At 43.2% G+C, this 20,297-nt stretch overlaps 2 protein-coding genes across 4 annotated transcripts in view; both read right to left on the bottom strand.

The window, feature by feature from the left end:
- The window catches only part of CDK5RAP2 (CDK5 regulatory subunit associated protein 2), an 83,348-nt gene extending 72,795 nt beyond the window's left edge, over nucleotides 1-10,553 (bottom strand). For all 3 annotated transcript variants that reach the window (XM_064468813.1, XM_064468814.1, XM_064468815.1), the window contains exons 1-6: nucleotides 10,171-10,553; nucleotides 9,934-10,001; nucleotides 8,085-8,152; nucleotides 3,425-3,535; nucleotides 1,932-2,008; nucleotides 467-590 (exon numbers count right to left, since the gene is read on the bottom strand). In XM_064468813.1, coding sequence (XP_064324883.1) covers nucleotides 467-590; nucleotides 1,932-2,008; nucleotides 3,425-3,535; nucleotides 8,085-8,152; nucleotides 9,934-10,001; nucleotides 10,171-10,538 — 816 coding nt within the window. In that variant the 5' untranslated portion in view covers nucleotides 10,539-10,553. The remainder of the gene's footprint in view (nucleotides 1-466; nucleotides 591-1,931; nucleotides 2,009-3,424; nucleotides 3,536-8,084; nucleotides 8,153-9,933; nucleotides 10,002-10,170) is intronic.
- Nucleotides 10,554-13,691: 3,138 nt separating this feature from the next.
- MEGF9 (multiple EGF like domains 9) overlaps nucleotides 13,692-20,297 on the bottom strand; it is a 55,474-nt gene continuing 48,868 nt past the window's right edge. Inside the window, exon 6 of the mRNA XM_064468816.1 lies at nucleotides 13,692-18,744. Coding sequence (XP_064324886.1) covers nucleotides 18,290-18,744 — 455 coding nt within the window. The 3' untranslated portion in view covers nucleotides 13,692-18,289. The remainder of the gene's footprint in view (nucleotides 18,745-20,297) is intronic.

Here is a 20,297-nt window from a genome sequence, read left to right as displayed (position 1 = left end):
GGTCCCCTATAAAGATGGGAAATGACAGGGGTGCTTATGGAGTGGTTTCAGCTATTTACGAAGCTGAGACCTGATCAGCAGAAGTGTTTGAAATCCAGCCCCTCTTCCTCTAAACAGGGATTGCAGTTCTGAGAACAGCCACCTCACACTGGAATTCAGGAATCAAAGGTTTGTGCTGACTGTACCTAAATACCACCAACAGGTACTAATTTCCTGAAGAACTGCTATCCTCATATTTGACAGTTCAAGAGCAGGTAAAAACACCTCCACTTTCATTGTTGTTGTTGGTTTGGGGTTTGTTTTTGGTTTGTTTGTGGGGGTTTTTTTGGTCTAGTTTTGCACTGGCTATTTTTCCAGGAAAGCTGAAACTATTTTGAAAATGTAGGTAGACTACAGTATCAAATCTCAGACAATAGTACAGAGACAGTAGTGATTTCTAAGTATTCCTTCAGTTTCGGCCACTCACCCCTTCCAGAAAGTTTATTCTGCTAGTCAGGATTTCTTCCATTTCGTGCATCTTCTTTTGTGCCTCTTCTTTCACACGCTGTATTTCGGCATTACCACCCTGGGCCAGGCTTTCAACTGCCTTACTGAAAGACCGTAATACAGACAGAAATCCCATTGCACGTCGAAGTGGAAAACATGTAAAGTGCAAGTGGCTGACAGATTATGCACAAACGTCATCCACTTTATCTGTACCTGCTTATCACTTTAAGATTAAATACAAACATCTACACGCTATACAGTGATTTTGGTGGTATAGTCTGAGAGTTCCACACACAAGCCTTGTGACAGTAGATAAGCACTTTATATGTATGATGAAAAAGTGTAATATTCCCTTCATATTTTTAAAGCTTCCAAATACAGAATCAAGCCTTTGGTAGAGTTGATTTTGCTACAGAAAGCAGCGTTGGAATAAACTGAAGATACACAGCTGCTCAGACTTCTCCACTTGCCTTTTCAGTAATTGTTAACACCTTGTAAGAAAAGAACAGCTAGAGTTTTTTTACTAAACAAAGGGTGACCGCTTGCTTATGATTTCCCCCTAAATTTTCCTTCCTATTATGAACTTGTGCAAGGTTCCATGCAAAGCCCAGCAATACCTTTTGACAGCTACCTGGAGAGACTGAACAAAAATGAACCTGGTCCTTAGGATCTACTTGAGACTAGGTCTCTCTGGATTACTGAAAAAAGGCTAATTGGTAACAATTCAATGCCACGTGAGGTAGGCCACACAAAGAAAATGCCATTGAAACTGAGGCCCACGTAGTAGTCAGTCGCTGTCAGTCATTGCAGCTTGGATTACTTTTCAGCCAGACATCTACAACAAAGCAATTTAACAGGCCTACAGCCATGCATTCTATCCCCAGAGCATATTCCACCGTGCCCACACCATAAGACAATGTAGCACTATGTAGTTTTTAAATAAGTCATATTTATTTAGAAAAAAGATTTTAAGAGAAAAGCAGGAATTTCAAGTGAATTCATTTTTATAACACTGAAAACCACAGGATTCATTCTAGGCGAGTTCTGAACTGCTCTCAGCCTTACTGAGAAGTGTTTTGTGTACTGTCTTCCCAATCCAGTGCTGTAAAAAAAACAAAAGTTCACCTATTCAGACAATTAAGCCCTTAGCTTAACTTCTACAACAGGAATGCTAAGCCATTCCCAACTAGGGGTCATTTATTTACCAAAAAAATACAGTAGAATGAAGGATAACAAAGTCGCACCATCCAGTATACCTACATTAACATTATTGTGCATTTAAGAATTCACACGTGTAACTTCTGTAATGAATGAAGCAATTCCTAGATAAGTGCCCTTAAATACTATTTTGATATCCTCAGATTCCTAAAACATCAGGAAAACAAACAGAACCAAGATCCTGGAAATCCTAAGAAAGAAACCTCAAGAAATATACTAGTACTTACGAAGCTTTGATGAGTAGTTTCTCTCTCTCCTGCAGATCACGCTTCAGACTTTCTATCTCAACTTTCAGCTCAATGTTCTAGGACAAAATAATAAAAGTGGAGAGAATTCAGAGGTCACCCTACCCAAAAGTTATGGGCAGTGTGTAGATCACTTCTTGCCTGGACCAGCAAATACGAAGTATCATCGGGCTAAGAATAGCATAGAAACATTTTAGCTTTTAAGGGACATGTTTTGCAAGGTTCAAGACTTTCAGAAACCTTAAAAAGCATTTAGGATCATTGTAGTCAAGCAAGACAAATCTCCTACACACATCCTTAACTACTATAATGTGAAGTAGGGCAGATCAACTTGGGAGTTTCTAGCACTTCCATGCCTGTTTTTTCTTTGAGCTACGAGATATTTTCTTTTAAAAAACTGATTGCATCAATTATCAAGTTTTTTAATAATCTTAAAATTATTTTGCTTTAGCCTGAGAAAACTACTCATGACTTAAGCACGCATTGTACAAGGAACTACTTGGCCTGCAAGCTGACAGGTACCATTTCAATACATTAGCAATCACAAGGCAGACACCCGTGTAGAAGACCAGGACAGAAGAATAATCTGCAATATTCAGCTGAAACCATGACCTAGCTAGACATCAGTGTACTTAACTACTGCAGCAAGCACCAAGAGAGGCTAAAGTTTCCATTCTATTACAGAAAAGAGACCCAATACAGGCAGCTGTTACAAACAACATGCTACTGCATTACCAAAATGACTTCTTTTCCCTTCTAGAATGCAGGCGCCAAAGGGCATAAGAAATGCTTCCTATCATCTGTAAACCTGAAATAACGAGACTGCAAGACATACCACTCGACTCAAACCCTTCTTCCAACTTAAAAAGGTACCAATTTTTTCTACCAACTGACATAGGAATCAAACGGATTTCCTGAATCCTGTACAAATACACATTTTTCCAATTTAGAGCAATAAAACTAGAAGCCATACACAACCCTAATACAACTTTACCTACATGGTTCAAAGGAGGCAGCTTTGAGCTGGAGTGCCCAAGCAACCTCTAAGTAGCTGTACTGACATCTGATAAACCCAGCAAAGAATAGCAGGGTGAACTGAGCTGCTCGATAGTGGAAGGCAGAATAACTACATACCAAATTCAGGGGGAGCGTGCTGCTGCTTCTATTCCCCATTCAGTACACGGCTTCACTAGCACAACTACCGAAGATTCGTAACCACTTACTGGAAACATAACATCTCAATCTGCCCCTTAACTACGCCACTCACACATTTGAAAGTAATTTTTCCACACCTTATAAGAGTCATTTGAATTTAGTTATTACTGAAAAGGATTAGGCCAGAATAAAATACTTATCATACCAAAATTTCCAACAATAGAAAAAAAGACTCAAAAGCTAAGTAAAACAGGAACCTCCCGACAAAACAAACTCTTCAAAAAGAGATATAATTCTATTAAATTATTCAACATGCATACGATTTTGTATATTTCTTCAGTAGGACCATCAAATTTCTGCTGCATTCGCTCCTCCAGAAAGTATATACGAAGTTTCAGGTTGAAGTTTTCTTTTTTCAGATCAGTGATTTGCTGTGAAATGAGAAGGAAAAGAAGCAAATTATGCCATGGTTGGTTTCAAACCAAGTGAAATAAAGAGTGAAAACTACTATCATTTGGTTTTGCTCTCCACAGTGCAAGAGTAGGGATCAACCCACTGGAAATGGTTAAACGTACATATGTGTGGGTGATATGCACTCGAACATATTCAAATTGTGAAGGTGTTAATAACAACATGATACCCAAGTCAAAATAAGAAATCCTTCCGTCCAAGATCGCATCACCCAGGGAGCTGCAAATACTCCAAGCCCTTCAACAGGTTTCTATCTTCTCCAGCTTCAGCACGTATCACAGAACATCTTTTTTCCCCACCATGCCAGCCCAGGTGTGACTTTTCCCCCACCACCTCCACTCCTCAGCTTAACCAGAAGAAATCCCACTCCAGCCTACCCCTTCTGAGTTTTTTGAGGTTTCTTTCTTGGGTTTGTTTTGTTTTAAGATATATTGGTACACTGGCACACACATAAACTTTGGGTGTTTCTGTAAGATGTTATCTTATCATTTAGCTTGTATTTACTTTTAGCCCTGCAAAACTAAGACACTAGCACCTAAGGAAATAACATTTATAAAATAGTATTCTTTAAAAATCTATAATACATGCTGTTGTGCAGAGAGTGCTCTTTAGAATATTCCTTCTTTAAGTACCAAAACATTGACTGACTTCACACAAAAAGAATCCAAGAGAGTTTTTAAAATCTGAAAATATTAAGAAGTTCTTTCTTCTATAAAATAGAAATTGAACAAAATATAAGATGTCACATTGAAACATAAGTATTTTCTTGGCAAAAGCTTGGGATGGTTCCTTATTCATGGGAAGAAAAGCCACAAGCACACAAGGCATGTGAGCCCAGTCGAACACCAATAAAACCTTTATCCCATCCTGTATTTCACAGCACAATTCTTTGTGAAAAAATTACTTATGATTTTTAACCTTCCTAGCAGAAGCAGTAACGCAGTTGATGGTTTCATTAAAGAAAAGAGTCTCCCTCTAAATCTTTTTTAAGAGACCAAGCATAAAACATTCATTCAAATAAGACTTGTGTCCCCTGCCAGATGCTTTCAGCAAAACGAAATCTAATATGTAACACAGCTACTAATAAAATATTTATGTAGGCTTTTCCAGAACGGTATAACACCGCTTGTAAAAATTATTAGCAATACAATTCTTAAAATATTTGGCTCCTGACACCCAAGATTATTTTCTGTAACTGCACTGAGAACCTGCATCTGCAAACAATTCTTCAGTTTAATAGTCTTTGCCCAGCAAGATGCCTCGTCATTATTCACAGAAGTAAATATCACCCAAACAACTGAAAATATGCTTGACTACACAAACTTTGTGGCCCATTCACACATCCTGAAGAAGCCTGTCTTTAGAAGCAGTAGCAGTACATGTATTTATCTTTGCTTCTCTCCAAGTGGCTGACCACAAACAGCAGTGGATATGAACTTGAACTATGGAAGCTGTAACTGTTTAAAGCACGATACCCCCTGAGCATCATGGAGTATCCTGAGTAACTGGAATGACTATTTTGGAACATTCAAATAGAAGTAAGCATGAAAACAACAGTTTTGTACTTCAAGTCACAGAGCCCAATACAGAATATTGCTCAAAAGTGAAATCCTTATTCAGAATAAGCAAAGAAATTAAAGATTTCTTAAATGAAGCAAGGCTGCAGAACTGGGCTAGATCCTGCATGTCTTGCTGGCAAATTCAGCACTACGTTCGACTAGTGAGAGCAGGCCTTTTGTTTGTTGGTTTTTGGGGTTATTTTAAGCTGTCAGTAGATCATTCCTAACAGCCAGCCTGTTTGTTCATTCAGAAGAAGTCCAAGTGCTAAAGACACTCTGAAAATATATCAGCTGAACAACTTCTACTTAGTCTTCACATATTCAATACACTTCTGACTCAAAAGGAAAAAACAATTTCAAAAGAACGCAGCATTCCTTAATTCTACTCACATGTATTTCAGTGGCAATAGAATTAAACCAAAGAGCTCAAGGGTACTATTTTCAAAAGGCAAACAAAACAGACTACAGCGTCATAAACCAAGAAGTGAAACAAATGTTGTCTCTGACATTCAGTTTCTCAGAGGAAAGTTAATTCAGGCAGACTACAATTAAAAAGTTATAGCTTAATAAAAGACAACATGTAAAATGAGAACAAGAGAACACTGAAAAGGGGATTTTAATAGCAATCCTCTCGATTTATGCATTTAAGGACTCAGTCTTAACTCCTTTTTGCCTTTTCATTTCTGTATTTAAAAAAGTAACGATAGAAGCAAAATAGCACACACTACTTGAAAAACCAGGACAATGCAATACACTCTACACAGGATACTCCACTCTACGGAAAGCATGGTAGCAAATACCACTTGCCTAGCTCAGTTTAGCTCCTTTCCAAGTCTGCACAGAGCCACTTCTATGCAAAATGGCATCTGTCAGCAGAGGCTGTGGTTTCACAGCGCACCAGTTTTTTCCAGCAGAGGCCATTTTACAAGACAGCAAAACTCTTAAGTGGGTTTGGGGAGACAAGAAAAAAAACTTACAAATATTAACACTTAGTTCCCTAACTTGATACCAAACCATCCTTTCTATTCGTGGACATTTAATAAACTATAACGAAGTCCTCAATTAAAGATGCCTTTAATTTTGCCCATGTAATCACATATTCTGTCACAAGGTGGTTCCCCCCTATACTGCAAGAAAGTGGAACACACCATAAATACTAAAAAAACCCGACAACTCTAATATTAACTAGCTCGGCATTTTCTCCAGGTCTAAACATAAAAGGACCTTTCTACATGGATCCACCCTGTAGCCCATTCAAGGTCATTACATCCTTCCTGCTCTCTCTGAGCTGCAAGGCAAGGAGGTCGCTTTTTCACTACTTCCTTCTCATATCCTGTATCTCATATATAGCCTCAAAGATCAGCAACTTCATGCAGTAATATATAAATATATATATATACACACACAAACCATCTCCAAGCAGGAGATATCAGGAACTTTACCCACTAATTCAGATTTGTTTTAAAGTGGGATAAGAACAGCCTTAAGATGTCAGTCCAAAAGCATCTAAACACAGCTACTGCTACTGGGTGCTTGGTAAATAGTAAAAGGACAAAGAAAGTAAATGCTCCCTTTGTTACCTTTAGCCTTCCAGCTACCAGCAGTCTTAAAGTCTCAAAAACAGAAGTTATAGAAATATCTGTGTTTAATGGATTCTCCTTCCTTTACCTGAATGGATTTTTGAGCTTCGTTATACTGCTGGCATCCATAAAAGCCTACGAGGAGTTCTACAGCTCAGTTTACCGTACCAGGAAGCCAGAGGTCTGTGGGGAGACTTTCTCCTCTACATCACACAGAAAAAACAACAGATTTTTCCTCCCTTCTACAACTTTTTCCCCTGTGCAAACAAACACTGCAGATAATAGAACACTTGCAGAATGTATATTCTAGACCGAGGTCTTTGGCACATATCACAGTTCAAGATTTTAAGCACATACTAATGCCAAGACAGCGTCTGTCTGCCCCAGCCGACACACAAAAGTGAAACAGATACAGACTGTCAAAAACATCCTTCATCGAGGCTTTCCACAGCAAGCTTTAAAGTCTGAGCAAAGACCAGAGCTTTCTCCTTAGAGGGATGTAAGGCCACAAGAAACTGAAAAAGTTCAGAAGAAACACGCATTTCAAACATAACAATGCTACAAAAGGTAACAGCAGTTACTAAAAACTGCAGATGCTTGAACACATCATAAAGACAGCAAGCCACAGAATTTATCCGTAGCAGTCATGTCAGGTTCCTGATTGCTCTCCCTTCTACAGTTTCTTCACGCAATCATGCAAAGTTGAGTTAAACAATTTAAAACTTTTTATGGGGCAGTTGTCCAGCAACACAGCTCTATCCCAAGCAAACCGTCATTCAGCAGTTATAAACAGTTGGCTTGTACAATTTAAATAACCTACACAACTAATATCTTTTAAAAAAATCTAATGTTTTCCTTTATGTCCTAGTAAATGCCAAAACGAGGTTTATCTACAGAACTGCCACAATGATACTAGACCTTTACAACAAAAATATTCCAAGCACAGACATATATACATATAAAAGGTATTATACAGCAGTAAATGAATTAAAAAGCCAAATTCTGAACCAGTCTAAACAAAAATAAACTCAATGCTTCCCTGAATTAAATCAATTGCAGACTTGCAAACCGAGTTCTTATGTTTCTGGTTATTTTATGAACTTCTGAGCAAAGGGTGCCAATTTTTGTTTCGCAATTTAAGAGCGGCAGTTGGATAGTCTCAACAACAAATTTTTGCCTCTGTTTTTGAAAGCAATACTTAAAAAATAGAGGTCCAAAGCACAGAAAGGCAGCTGGTCACACCTCCAACAGATCTGTGTTGACTGACACAGGCTAAGAACCTGACACAAAGAGCCAACACGTCAGCCAGCATGTTACAAATATCTTGGCCATAAATCTGTCACCGAGTCTTATATTAAGAGTCTGCTTACATTTTCATAGTCCTTCATGGTCCGAGCTCTGGTTGGTGAGACTGTATCTTCTGCCACATCTGGTAACACTAGACATTTAAGAAGACGGAACAAGTTCAGTCAGTGGAATCTCCAAGCTAGGCTTCAGTTTGTAAACAGCAAAGGCCTACGCTGATCTAATCATAATAAAAGTACAACACCTTTTGAGAAGCGAGGGAGGCATTTTTTGCCCCTTGTTTACATTACATGTTAGTGCTACGAAGTAGTTAGTATCTAGATTTCTTTCTGATCACAGTAAGCTATCACGTAAGCTCTGAAATTCCAACATCTCCCATTTAAACCAAGATGTATGCTGAAATTAAGCTATATGAGTGGCACTTTCAAAAATAAGTCCTCAGAGCAACTACAGAGGAGCCCCATATTAGAATTAAGTCCTATAAAACTAGTCAAAAGCAATTCAAATCTTTCAGTATCTTCAATCACAGGACAGGCCTCCACCTTAGACTCTGGGAAACCACAGACAGAGGAAATGGCCACTATCTATGTTCCTAAAATGTAATCCCTCCTAAACATACATGTACTTAAACTTCTGTTTGCACACACGTTCTGTTACAGCCACATTTAACAGGGCTGCAGAGCTTATTTGCATTCAAATCTGTAGAAGTAAACTTTCAATCAGAAAAACTAGATTGTAAAAAACATGTAGCACTTGCATCATCTCAAACATAAGGAAGGCATAGCTGAGGACTCAGACTGACTCTCATCCTAACTATAAGAAAATATTTCATTTGAAGTACCTCCAAAACTGTCATGCAACTATGCAGAGCAGTCTTTAAAATAATCCAAAGAATACCAGCCAGTGGTTGTTAAATCTTCACATTCTAATTAATTTCACAAGACAGCTTTCCTAGAGCACATGCAGAATACAGTAACGGTATTTTGCAGCACTGGTATGTTTCTTACATTTGCTTCTTTTCTCAAGCAAATAGATCTTCCCGGTGAACCATCTAATTTATCTTAGTTTCAGTTACCTACTTCATCTCTCCAATGAAGTCAGCAAAGTTATGTTGCTGGATACACGCGTGTATAAAGAGAAATCAAAAAACATCCACCTCAAATTTACATAACGGACCACAGAGCAGTTAACGACACGGATACAACGTTTCAAAATGCTGCTATTCAGCCCCCTCTAAAATAAGTGTTTCAAGCAGGTCTCGCACACCTGAAGATGAACAGAGTTACACGGTCATCAAATAGAAAAACGTACTGAATTACAGCTTCTGATGAACAGGAACTAGACAGGGAAGGCTTCTTCATGCTGGAATAGATAAAAGCTAAGATACCGAGCCTAGATCAGGTCCTCAGGCAGGAAGTAACCCTGAAGAGCTGAGCTAGAAAACCCAATGACACGCAACACGCAACTTCCCTAAAACTGAGCAGAAGATGAAGCAGTACTGCCCCGCTGCACGGTCGAAGGATTTTAAGTACATGCTCCACCAAACCGCTGATCGTCTTATGTAAGGCCCACAGCCGTAATGACCGCGGGCAGCAGGAGCTGCAGCGGTCGCTGGCGGTTTATAGTCTTAAAACGACGTGACTTACAAAAAACTGCATCACTTAAAAATATTTCCTGCCTTGTTTTTTCCCTGAGGCATGAAGTTTTTACCTCAAGCTTTCGAGAGCCGCGCGAAGCGCCGAACCCGCGGCACGGGCGGACGGGGCTCCCCCTCCGCCAGGCGGGACGGCGCGGTGAGGGGCTGGGGTCCCCCGGGCCCCCCGGGCCGGCGCGGTGAGGGGCTGCCGGCGCCGCGGGGGCCGGTCCCTCCTCCCTGCGCCGCACAGGGGGCTCCCACTCACCATCCGGCCTTACCTTCGCCGCCGGCCGGGCCGGGCCGGGGGTCCCCGCGGGAGACGTCTGGCAGCTGGGAGACGGTGACGCTGCGGAGGGAGGAGGACAGCGCTGAGGAGCCGCGAGCCCAGCGGGGTGTCGCCCCCCGGCAGCCCCAGGCCCAGCCCCGCCACACGCACCGGTGGGGCGGCGGGCCCGGCGCCTCAGCGCAGCGCCCGCGGTGGGGCCGGTCCCCGCCCCACGGCCCTGCCCGCCTACCTGCCCTCCAACGCCAGCGGCAGCGTCAGGTCTTCCCCCTGCAGCGAGTCCATGGCGCCGCCGGCCCGCGGGTCCCGCCGGCGGCCAGAGCTCCGGCGCCTTTGTGCGCGGCTTTGGCGGCTCCGCTGGAATTCAAACGGCCGCAATCGCTTCCGCCATCTTTGCGTCGACGGAGGTGAAGCCGCTGAAGCCACCGCGGAAGAACGTACGAGGCGGGCATAATGGAAACTGAAGGGGAGCCGCCATGATTGCTGCGGGCGGCGGCTGAAGTTGGGCGTGCTGGCGCCATGCTGGATGAGGGCCGAGTGGGGCGGGGGGTGACGGCGACTGCCAGCTGGGCAAAGGGAGAGAAAGCCATCGGGCGCCATCTTCAGTGAGGGAAGCAGGAGGGACGCCCGCCAGCCGCCATCTTTTTCAAAGCAGGGAAGGCGGCGATGTTAAGCCGCCGTCTTTACTTCAGCCGCCTCGACCCGGGTGGCTTCGGGCCTCGCTCCAAGAAACACGCGTTTGGAAGAGGCTTTTGCTGGGGTGCGCTGGGACCCCGGGCTTCTGCCAGGCCTGGCAGAGCCACTGGAGCTGATTGTTTCCATGTCCCCCAGGGTGCCAAACCGCCATCAGACTTAGGGAGAAAAATAATTACGCTTTAGTTTCAAATTATAGTCACTATTCTTTGTAACTGGCAGGGGTGAAAATCAGGGAAGCCAGCTGTGACCATAATCCATCCCACATTGAAGCAGGCTTGATTTTGAAACAATCAGGGTGGGTTTTTTTGTAAAGCAAAGATGTGTTGCAGGTCTCCCACTTTTTTTGGGGAAAAAATGCAATTATATTGAACATTTCAGAACAGCCACAGTTGAAAATGCTAAACCGAATTAAACACTGCCGTTGTTTCCCCTTCTACGCACGGCAGGGCCTGCCCCAGGGTGACTGCGCCAGGAGCAGGTGGAGCCCCAAACCTCGCTTTGCCTCTCATGTTCTTCAACTTCTTTTTTAATTCATTATTGGAAACCTGTGCAAAGGGTTGAAATACTTCCCTGCAATATTTACAACCTCAACTGGGGCATTATGCTAGGCCTTAACTCTCAGCATTACCTGTAACATGAGGAAGCTCCGTTCCATCAAGACGCTCGCTTGGCTCAGCCACAGGATGATGTGCTTGAGTGTTAGATTTGGTTTCCTCTCCAGTATTGAGTGTGTCACGTTTCACATACTCACTATCATCTCAAGGGGATTCTTACCTGGCTAGAAAATAGGACATCAATAAGGGCTGACCACGGGCCATGGTAATTTTGTTGTTTTATTATTCCAAATTGTCATGGTGCCACATTAGCTCCATTTTCTCCAGGTACATGCTCCAGCTTTACGCTCTATTCAACAGGTGAAAGTTGTAAGCCTATAAAATGCCCTAGACTGTTGGTAGCAGCCATTGCAACCACTGCATGTGTATGGTCACGGCAGGCTTCCCGTCCCTATTTGTCTTTCAATTTTATGGGTACAAGTGCATGGCAGAGCAGGTGTCAGTGCCCCAAACTGCCAGGAAATGCCAGGCACTACCTACCGTGACTAAGGTCTTAATCTCATCTCCTATCCAATTGGACATGCCTGATGCTTTGCACTTGGGGTCTGGTGACCCTAAGAAATATTCACCTTACATGACCGGGTACCCTTTTGCGGTGGCCTCATCTTCTGCCAAGCTGAAGTTCAGTTTGCAAAATCAGGTCTGCCATACGGCACCAGGATCTGATCAAACAGTCTGAAATGCAGCTTCACGTGTTTACGGAGCAAATCTTCAAAAAAATGAATGAGTCCACTTACTGAGAGGATGATACCAATTCGCTCTTAAGGTGTTACATATTTGATGCATGCCATTAAATCAGCATCCATCAGCCACAAGTACAGTGCAAATCATTCACTGCTTGCGTGCTCTGGGCTGGTGAAGCACCTCTGTGTCTGCAGAGCCACGGTTCACATCCCAACATACTATCTTTCAAAAGGAAATCAGCAGGGGCCTCCTTTTTAAGTTTATCACTTCACAAAATGGTTGTCTGGCGGACAAAGGCACACAGATACATACATGTACACACACACAGACATGATGGAAAATTTCCCTGGGTTACTGCATTGCCCAATGTTTTAAAATCTGCAGCAGCACCGAGAAGCTGTGAGGGGCAGAAAGGGCTGGGAAATGTATTGTTTAGAAGCAGTTAACAACTTGCCTTCTGATAATCTGCTTAATGTTGTTTAACCTTATCTTAATTAGTAGTACATTTGGGGAGATTATACTAAATCCTTGTGCGAGGAAGCCATATCGGAATGGTGCTTTCCTACTTTACAAGGCAGTCTGAGATCCTTACCTCCTCAGAAACAAAGTACTAAAGGGACTCAAGGAAAGAAATACTTACAGTGAGTGTATTGGTATGGATGAGTTGACCACAAACTCCCAAGAAGCAAGATGAAAGCCAGCTGCTCAGTGCCTGCGGCTGAAGTGCAGTGGCGGCACAAGGAGGACGGACGTCACCCCCAGATGAGCACGGGTCTTCCTTGCCCCCCCTGTTCTCAAGTCCCTGCTCTAGGGACCTGGTTCAGCGCTCAGTTATGCCTCCTCTGTTACAGTTCAGGGCAAAACTCCTAAGCTGGCACAGACAAACTGTTCTGCTAATGCAAACCAGGTCCCAGCGAACTCTCTGGAATTTCACCAGCGTGGCCCTTGCTTACGTATCTTGCTCAGTTAAACATTTGAACGAACACCTAGGTTTAACTGCTCACTTAATCGATGCTGACTTACCTCTCTTCAAGTTCTTTGCGTAGTAAGGGCCAGGGAGTTAGACATAACATTCAGCAGGAAAGACTAGCCTTTAGCATTTGTATTTACTTCTGCACCAAAAAAATCAATTTCTTAACACTGAAAAGTGAGAAAGAAGTGCAAGTTTTCCATAGGTCCTTTTGCAGACACCACCAGAACTATTCAAAACTATTGACGCCGCAGATGTGGATTTCAGAGTGTCTGATAACATAAATCTCGTTTGAAAGACCCATTGTGGTCACGAAGGAAAACCTGATGCAATATCCTCTTCCAATTTCTAGCTTTGCTCTGTAGGTTTCATTTGTGATGACTGCATACATCTCTGACAAAATGTGTCTATATGACTGTTACAGACAATAATGGAGAAATACACACTGACTGTCTAGCCACCAAACCTGTTAATGAAAGTAGTTGAAAGCTGGAATGGTTAATAAGCAGATACAAGAGATCATAGGGCTTATTCTTCAGATGGATTATCTGACACGGAATGTCAACTGTACGTATGAATATCTAATGTTAAAAAACATTTTTGTGCCATGGTTCTCATCTCACGTACAGGGTATAACGAAGGAATAATTCTCTTGGAACAAATGTCATTGCTGGGATGAGATCAGATTCAATCCTTCAGGTTTCTTTCAATCCAGCTCTGGTTGCTACCAGTGGCAAGACTCCTGCTGAACTTTAATGAACAGAAAATAAATGCAAAAATCCAAGTGGCATAGATACAAATTATATACATTTATTTTTATTCATTTTAAATAACATTCTTCTGTATAAATTCTGACATATATTCAAATCATACACTTTTTTTTTTTTTAGAAATGCATTTGTAAGCATAGCATATGCTTAGGAGACGCCTTATTTGGATGTGTAGTAAGACTGATGGATTTCAGTTGGGAGCAAGTACAACTTTTAAGGCCCACATTTTTCTTATTTTAATCCATCCCTCTGACACACGAAGAGCAGAGTCCTGTGGGAGCTCATGTTAAAACTTCACTTTAGAGAGAAATGTATTTTTAGGATTCAGCTTATATCCTTTATTGAAAGGAGACTGTGCAAACTTCCTGCCACATTTACATTGCATGTAACATTTGAGATAAGGATGCTGGACAGCAGTGGTTAACTGGCCCGGGACACCTGAAGGATGCTGAATCCTCTTTCATAAATGGCTTCTAGTGTGCTAAGTTTGCTCAGCCTGGTCTAGGGGAATCATCATTCCAATGGATGACATCTCCTGCAGCTCCCCAGGGCTAGTGCTCCACGCAGTTACTTCTAGCTGCAGTGGCACATAAGATTTGAGATCATCTATCCACATTAACCCAATCATGGATTTGCATGTCTGTTGCACTCTGTGCTTACCAAGTGCTCTCCTAAGCTGTGAGCCGCCCAGGCCACCCCGTGCCTTTGACACATCATTGCTTTTTGCCCTTTAACCGCTCCATTATATCCTCTTGCCTTCTGTTACTTGACTGTGGAACTGAACTCACCCCATCCTGACCAGCTGGATCCACAGGGCCCTCAGGACCCTGAGGACCATGCCTTGAGAGCTGGTTTCCCACCTTCACCCGGCCCTCACCTGCCTTGTCGTACCTTCTCTACGCTCTACAGCTACCGTACCGTGCCATCGACTGCCCTTCTCTGCAGCAGCCACGCCGCTGCAGCCAGCCAGCGGCGCGCCCCGTTAGAGGGTGAGGCATGGTGGCCCTTCAGGAAAGCTATGTGTATCTGTATTGCCACATCAGTCCTAGAAGTCTCCCAGATGCCTTCCCCTTGCCTTGCCAGCTTCTGGGCTGGGCCTCGATGCAGCCCTGAAAGTCTATTTCTGGTTTACCTGCCCATACCCCAATGTGGTGTAGGGGCAAACCTCAACATCTCAGGCGCTTCATGACAACTTATAACACATGGCAAGTCCCGGTGGCCTTTAGTGTCCTGGCACAGGTGTTTTAGCTCTGCACCCCTTCGAAATACAATGCCAACCTAACTGACTGGAGATACAGCTAGCCCAGCTTCTTCCTCACCTCTTGCGGTGCTCCAGGGACAGCTGCGTGACTGATGGAGAGAGCAAGGAACACCTAATCTCACATCACCAAAGTCAAACACAAAGCTGTTTATTCTTTTTTTGCTAAGGCATCGATCTCCTTTTATTAATGCCATTCCCTTAGGCTAAAGGCCTGGTTGGCTGGAGATGGCTGGTATTTTCCTGCTGACTCGTTTTGCCATCTGACAAGCATTGTCCCAGCACCACATCCTTGCTGTGCTCCAGTCCCTGCTATGAAGAACACCCTGTGCTTTCCTCTGCTGTCCAGACCTGGGCAGCCAGGTCCCCCCTGCCCAACCAAGCTTCCCATCACATCTGCAGGGGCTAGCTACATCCCGACACCCAGACGTGTGACTCCCAGACAACAGGCTGTCCCACCCCGCCGTGGACTGACTGTAAGGCATCCTGACCACCTCCTCTTTTCAAACCCAGGGCTCAAACACAAAGCATGGAGAGGTCAGAAGCAGCCCCGATGCAAACACCTCCGGTGCTGCGGGAGGCACGGGCTAGGAGGGCTCAGCATCCGAACTCACACTCTGGTTTTGCAGATGGTCATTGTTTCTACAGTCAGAGAAAAATCAAAGCCTATTCCTATTACAAAGTAGCCCACAGTCATACCAAAATTTGAGGAAGAGGTGTTTTGTGGCAAAGAGTAAAAGATCTACTGAAATACTCTGGGATATTAAAGTGAACAATCTGTCCTTCGCTTTGCCTGCTAGCATTAGTCCCAGAAGCTAACACTTCCTACGTTACCTCTCCCCACCCTATGAAGTGACCAAGTGCAAGTGTATCACTAAATCAGCACGGCTAAGTAAATACAACTTTTAGGAAATCTTCTGTTTTGTCACCACTCTGCTTTTTAAAAGTCTGATGAGTAACTCGAGGATTAGAAATACCCAGACTTTCTCCTCCAGTCCTCTCCCGTTCTATAACTAAAAGTAACATTGCTCTGAATGGCATCAGCCAAATTTATTACCAAAACTATGGGCAGGCAACGGCAGCTCTTCCACAGGCTCAGGCCCTCGCCATTTCCCTTGGTCGTCCTCGACTATTTTCCTTCTTACTTGCCGTGCCTCATTTTTAAATTTTTAAATCAGGCAGCAAGTTTTTGAGGCAGAAATGGCATCTTTGTGCATGTGTTTAGAGCACCTATTCCCCCCCAAAAGTCTCCAATGATAAGAAAAGCCTCCATGCAGCACCAGAAAGCAAATAAATAATCACCACATTCTTCCTAACGTTTCTCATCTTGAGAAATATTTACTTTTGCCTGGCTCTGAGGATGCATCAGTCAGCTCCTGCTGAGCTTCAGCAGGTACTTCATTTATCCTCAGCATCAATCGCTTGCAAAGCACCAACACGCATAGCAATGCAGCTTTAGTTCTGAGGTTGGTCATGAGTTAGGTGAAATACTTGTTTCACGCCCTGCTTAAATGTAATGGTATTGATTTTTATGGGTTGGACATGGCAGCTCCCCAGCACAGGGAGGGCACAGTGCCTGCCTCAAGGCATGCACGCACGCTGCGGGTAGCAAGCGAGGAGCTCCGGGGTGCAACCTCCCCGGGCTGTGCTGCCCATTAGTTGCTATTCCTCTGCTAACAGTCCACCAGCCTCCCACAAAAATCAGGGGAATCCATAAAACCTAAAGTCCCCTGTAGGTTTTTCTGACAGCTGATTCCCCATCACCACCTTGTGCTACATAAATTTCCCGAAAGCATCCATGCACTTTTAGCTTTTAAGCCTAGAAGCGCACATCAGCTCCTGGAAGCTCTTCGGCTGAAAGCCATTTCCACTCAAATCCAGGAGATTTTTGTGTTTGCCCTTCAAGAGGCCAGAAGGCTGCGCTGAGCCCTCCAGCAAATCTCCCCCGTCACCGTGTCAGCACGGGAGAGATGGTAATGAGATCCACTCGCATGATGAGCAGCCGCTTCGGAAAAGCTCGGCCATCGAGATCAGGCTCTCAATGCATTCATGACAGTGTATTTGCATTTTGTATAAAGATTTAAAAGCAAGTAACAATGGTACATCCGATTTTTGGACACCTACTAGGCCCTAGTCATGGCAACACTGGTATTCACTCTATATTTAAAGGAATGGGAAAAATTGACAGATGCAAGTAGGGAGCACTCACATTTTCTCTAAAAAAAATTATTCAATGACACTAGAAGAAAAGCTTTAAGCAGTCCGTGTTTGCCAGAGTCCCAGCTCCAACAATATTGCCATCTAATTTACAGTATTTTAAACAATCCTCATTTTTTTTTCTTTTTAAACAACGCCACTAACCGCTGTACAATTAAAATCTAGATGATAAAATATGACTTGGGGAATAGGGGAGGTTGGGGAGGGGTTCATGGTTTTGTTGTTGGGTTTTTTTGGTTGGTTGTTTGGTTGTCCTTTTTACAAATAATTACAAATACAATTCCAAGAAGATATATTACATTTTATATACAGAACAGACCGGTTCTATCAGGGTAGGGTATTAAGCCTAGCTTTTATTTTTACATGGCAACCCTGAGATGTCTTGTCGTCTTCCCTTGCACAGAAACTATACAAGTTCATTAACTCCTCCTAGAAAAAAAAAAAAAAGGATTGCTATGTTTTAATAGCATCATCACCCTGTATAAATACTCAGAAAGGGAAAAGCTTAGTCTCTTCCCTAACTCCAATATTTTCATAATTTTGTTTTTTCCTGTTTCCCTGCTTAGTGGAAACTGATAACAGTGACTTTTTTCAAGCGTGCAACTCCCTCCTCTACTTGCCTTTCGGTAGCACAGCGATCAATTATTTCCCTTTTGTTGACCTCCTTTTCAAACAAATTTGTATCAGGAACTAATACGAAGCTTTTACAAAGGTCTGTTTCCTGAAAATCCACTGTTAATTCATGAGCTGATTTTCAAACTAAAGAGTGCAGACATAAGTGTTAGGTTGGCTGCAAATCAAGTAGCTTCTGATTAATCATGGGGGGATGTTTTGTCCACCCCACCACCTGTTCATTAAAAAAAAAATATATATATTTTCAGATCAGCATAATCAAGTCCTTAACAACAGTGAATTCTACACGTCTTTATGGAGATCAGGACACTGAATGCATCTCGCCGTATTACCCGAAATTCAGATGTCCTACACTTCTTTCTGTTCACCTGCAAGCTACAGCGTGCCCAGCGTAAGAGGACGTGAAGAGCAAACTCCTCTGCGTGGAGCCTTGGCACGGATCCTGATACCCCTTCAACAAGCCCTGTAACTTTTTCTAAGCCAACTTTGGAATAGGTGGATCACTTCTTCTAAGCTTTATAATTATGCATGGGAGTCGTCAGCGTGAGCTGTCCATTCGGTGCGACTTCATTCCCGTCATCTTCCAACAGCCCCGAAACGTCGGCGTTGGGTATGCTGTCATGGTAGCTGCTAAAACTGATGTTGTCCTCTTTGAGTTCAATGGTCCAAAAAGGAGCGTTAAGTTTTCTGTTTTGATACTCACGGTACATGTAGACAGCACCCACAAAGCCCATTAGTAGGACCACGACAATGATGATAACTGTCAAAATAATTATGTTAAACTGAGTCCATGAAACATCTGCAAAAGCAGAGGTACTGTTGTCAGAGGAGCTCAGAGGAAATATAGTCTGTGTAGTTGTTGGTGACAATGTACTGTTTATCACTGCCGTTGAAAACGACGTTGCCTTGCTGGCATTTGGAGCAGAAGTTGTAAACTCCCTTGTTTCTGGGCCAAGAGTGGCTTCTACAAAATAAATAAAAAATTATCAATAAAAATATGCGAAGCTGGAATCAAACACAAACAAAAGAGATTTGACATTGATCTCACAGTTATTAAGGCAACTAAGTCTACACTGTTAAAGCTAGTATTTTTTCGAAATAATTTACAAAAATGGTTAGCCAGGGTTGGGTTTGGGTTTTTTAAATAATTCTGTGTGCTAAGTGCTCATTGACTGCAGCGTTCCTATGAAACGTCCGGTGGTGGATGGACAGTAGCCAAGATTCAGTGTTAGATACGAGCTCATGACGAAAGCAAGCCACCCGGCCCAGCTCAGAGTCAGCCATGAAAACGGGGCTCTACCAAGCTCAGCAAGAGTTTGGACACTGAACCTAACGAGAGCAGAGTTTCCCTTGTCTGCGTGGGCTGCACAATCAGGCTGGGAGGACACAGCGACTCCAGGAGCTTAAACCTTTCACAGTTAGTACGTGAGATGTAAGATTACGTTCACGGTATTATTATTTCTGCCTTACCTGTATAAAAGATCAAAAATGAAAAAATGAACTGTGAGTATTCTGCTGTCAGTGTTTACCAATGGGTTTCAATATTTACCCTGCTTTATGTAAAAGGGCAAAATAATCCCAGTCCTGCTTTTGAACGAGGAAGTCATACACACATCTCCCAGAAACCCCCAAGTCTGCATAACCAGAAGCAGGAGGTAAAAAAATGACAAGACAAGAAGATGGTGAATGTTCTTATGAAGCTTTCAAACAAAGCAGAAGCCAGTTTGGATCCTGTTTTGGTTTCAGCTGCTGGCACATGCCTACATATGAAGGATGAGGACATGGAAACGACCAGACTGTGCCACAAGCACCATCTTCCTCTGCAGCCAGTTCCCAGGCACAAAATAGCCAAGAACCTGCCTTGCTTCCAGCAGACATCGGGCAATTCTTTTCTCAGATCTAGGAGTCAGGGACAAGTTAACGCTGGAGGTCTTATAAGTGGGATACAAATTCATTACACCTTCTTCGAACCAGTTGAGCGATAAGGCCTCAGAAAGGGCCATGAAAGCCTCAGTGTTAGGCTCCCAAACGTAACTTATAAAGTGTTTTCTTCACAGGAATAACCTGATCTATTTTAGATTCTCAAGTTCAGGCAACAGGAACCCTCCAGAAGCTGAAGCCTCAATCAACCAAAATATTCTCTACATCTATTGCTCCACAGGCCTCTCTGCACCCTCTTTCCCACTCTCTTCCATTCCTCTTCCAGCTACCAGAAATGCAACTTCATTTTAAACCCACTTACAGCTGCAATTACAGCTGATGGTGCTGTGCTGTATTGATCCAGCTCTCCTGAACAGAACGTCTACTAATTATGACTGAGGAGGAGAGTCACTTCCAAAGGACTAATTTTACACTAAGTTGCATCTCCAATGGCAACAGGAGCTGGAAATATTCAGCACGTCTCCTGCCACAGGCCCTGAGGGGAACTCCCACGAGTTAACTTTGGGCTGTCGTGTTCCCAGTTCAGGCAATGGGGAAAGAAACTCCTCTAGAGGGGGCATCACACACCTAATTTAG

Source organism: Phalacrocorax carbo, chromosome 18, assembly GCF_963921805.1.
Source record: "Phalacrocorax carbo chromosome 18, bPhaCar2.1, whole genome shotgun sequence".
NCBI lineage: Eukaryota > Metazoa > Chordata > Aves > Suliformes > Phalacrocoracidae > Phalacrocorax > Phalacrocorax carbo.
Note: the sequence above shows the minus strand (reverse complement) of the source record. Positions and strands in the feature narration are given on the sequence as shown.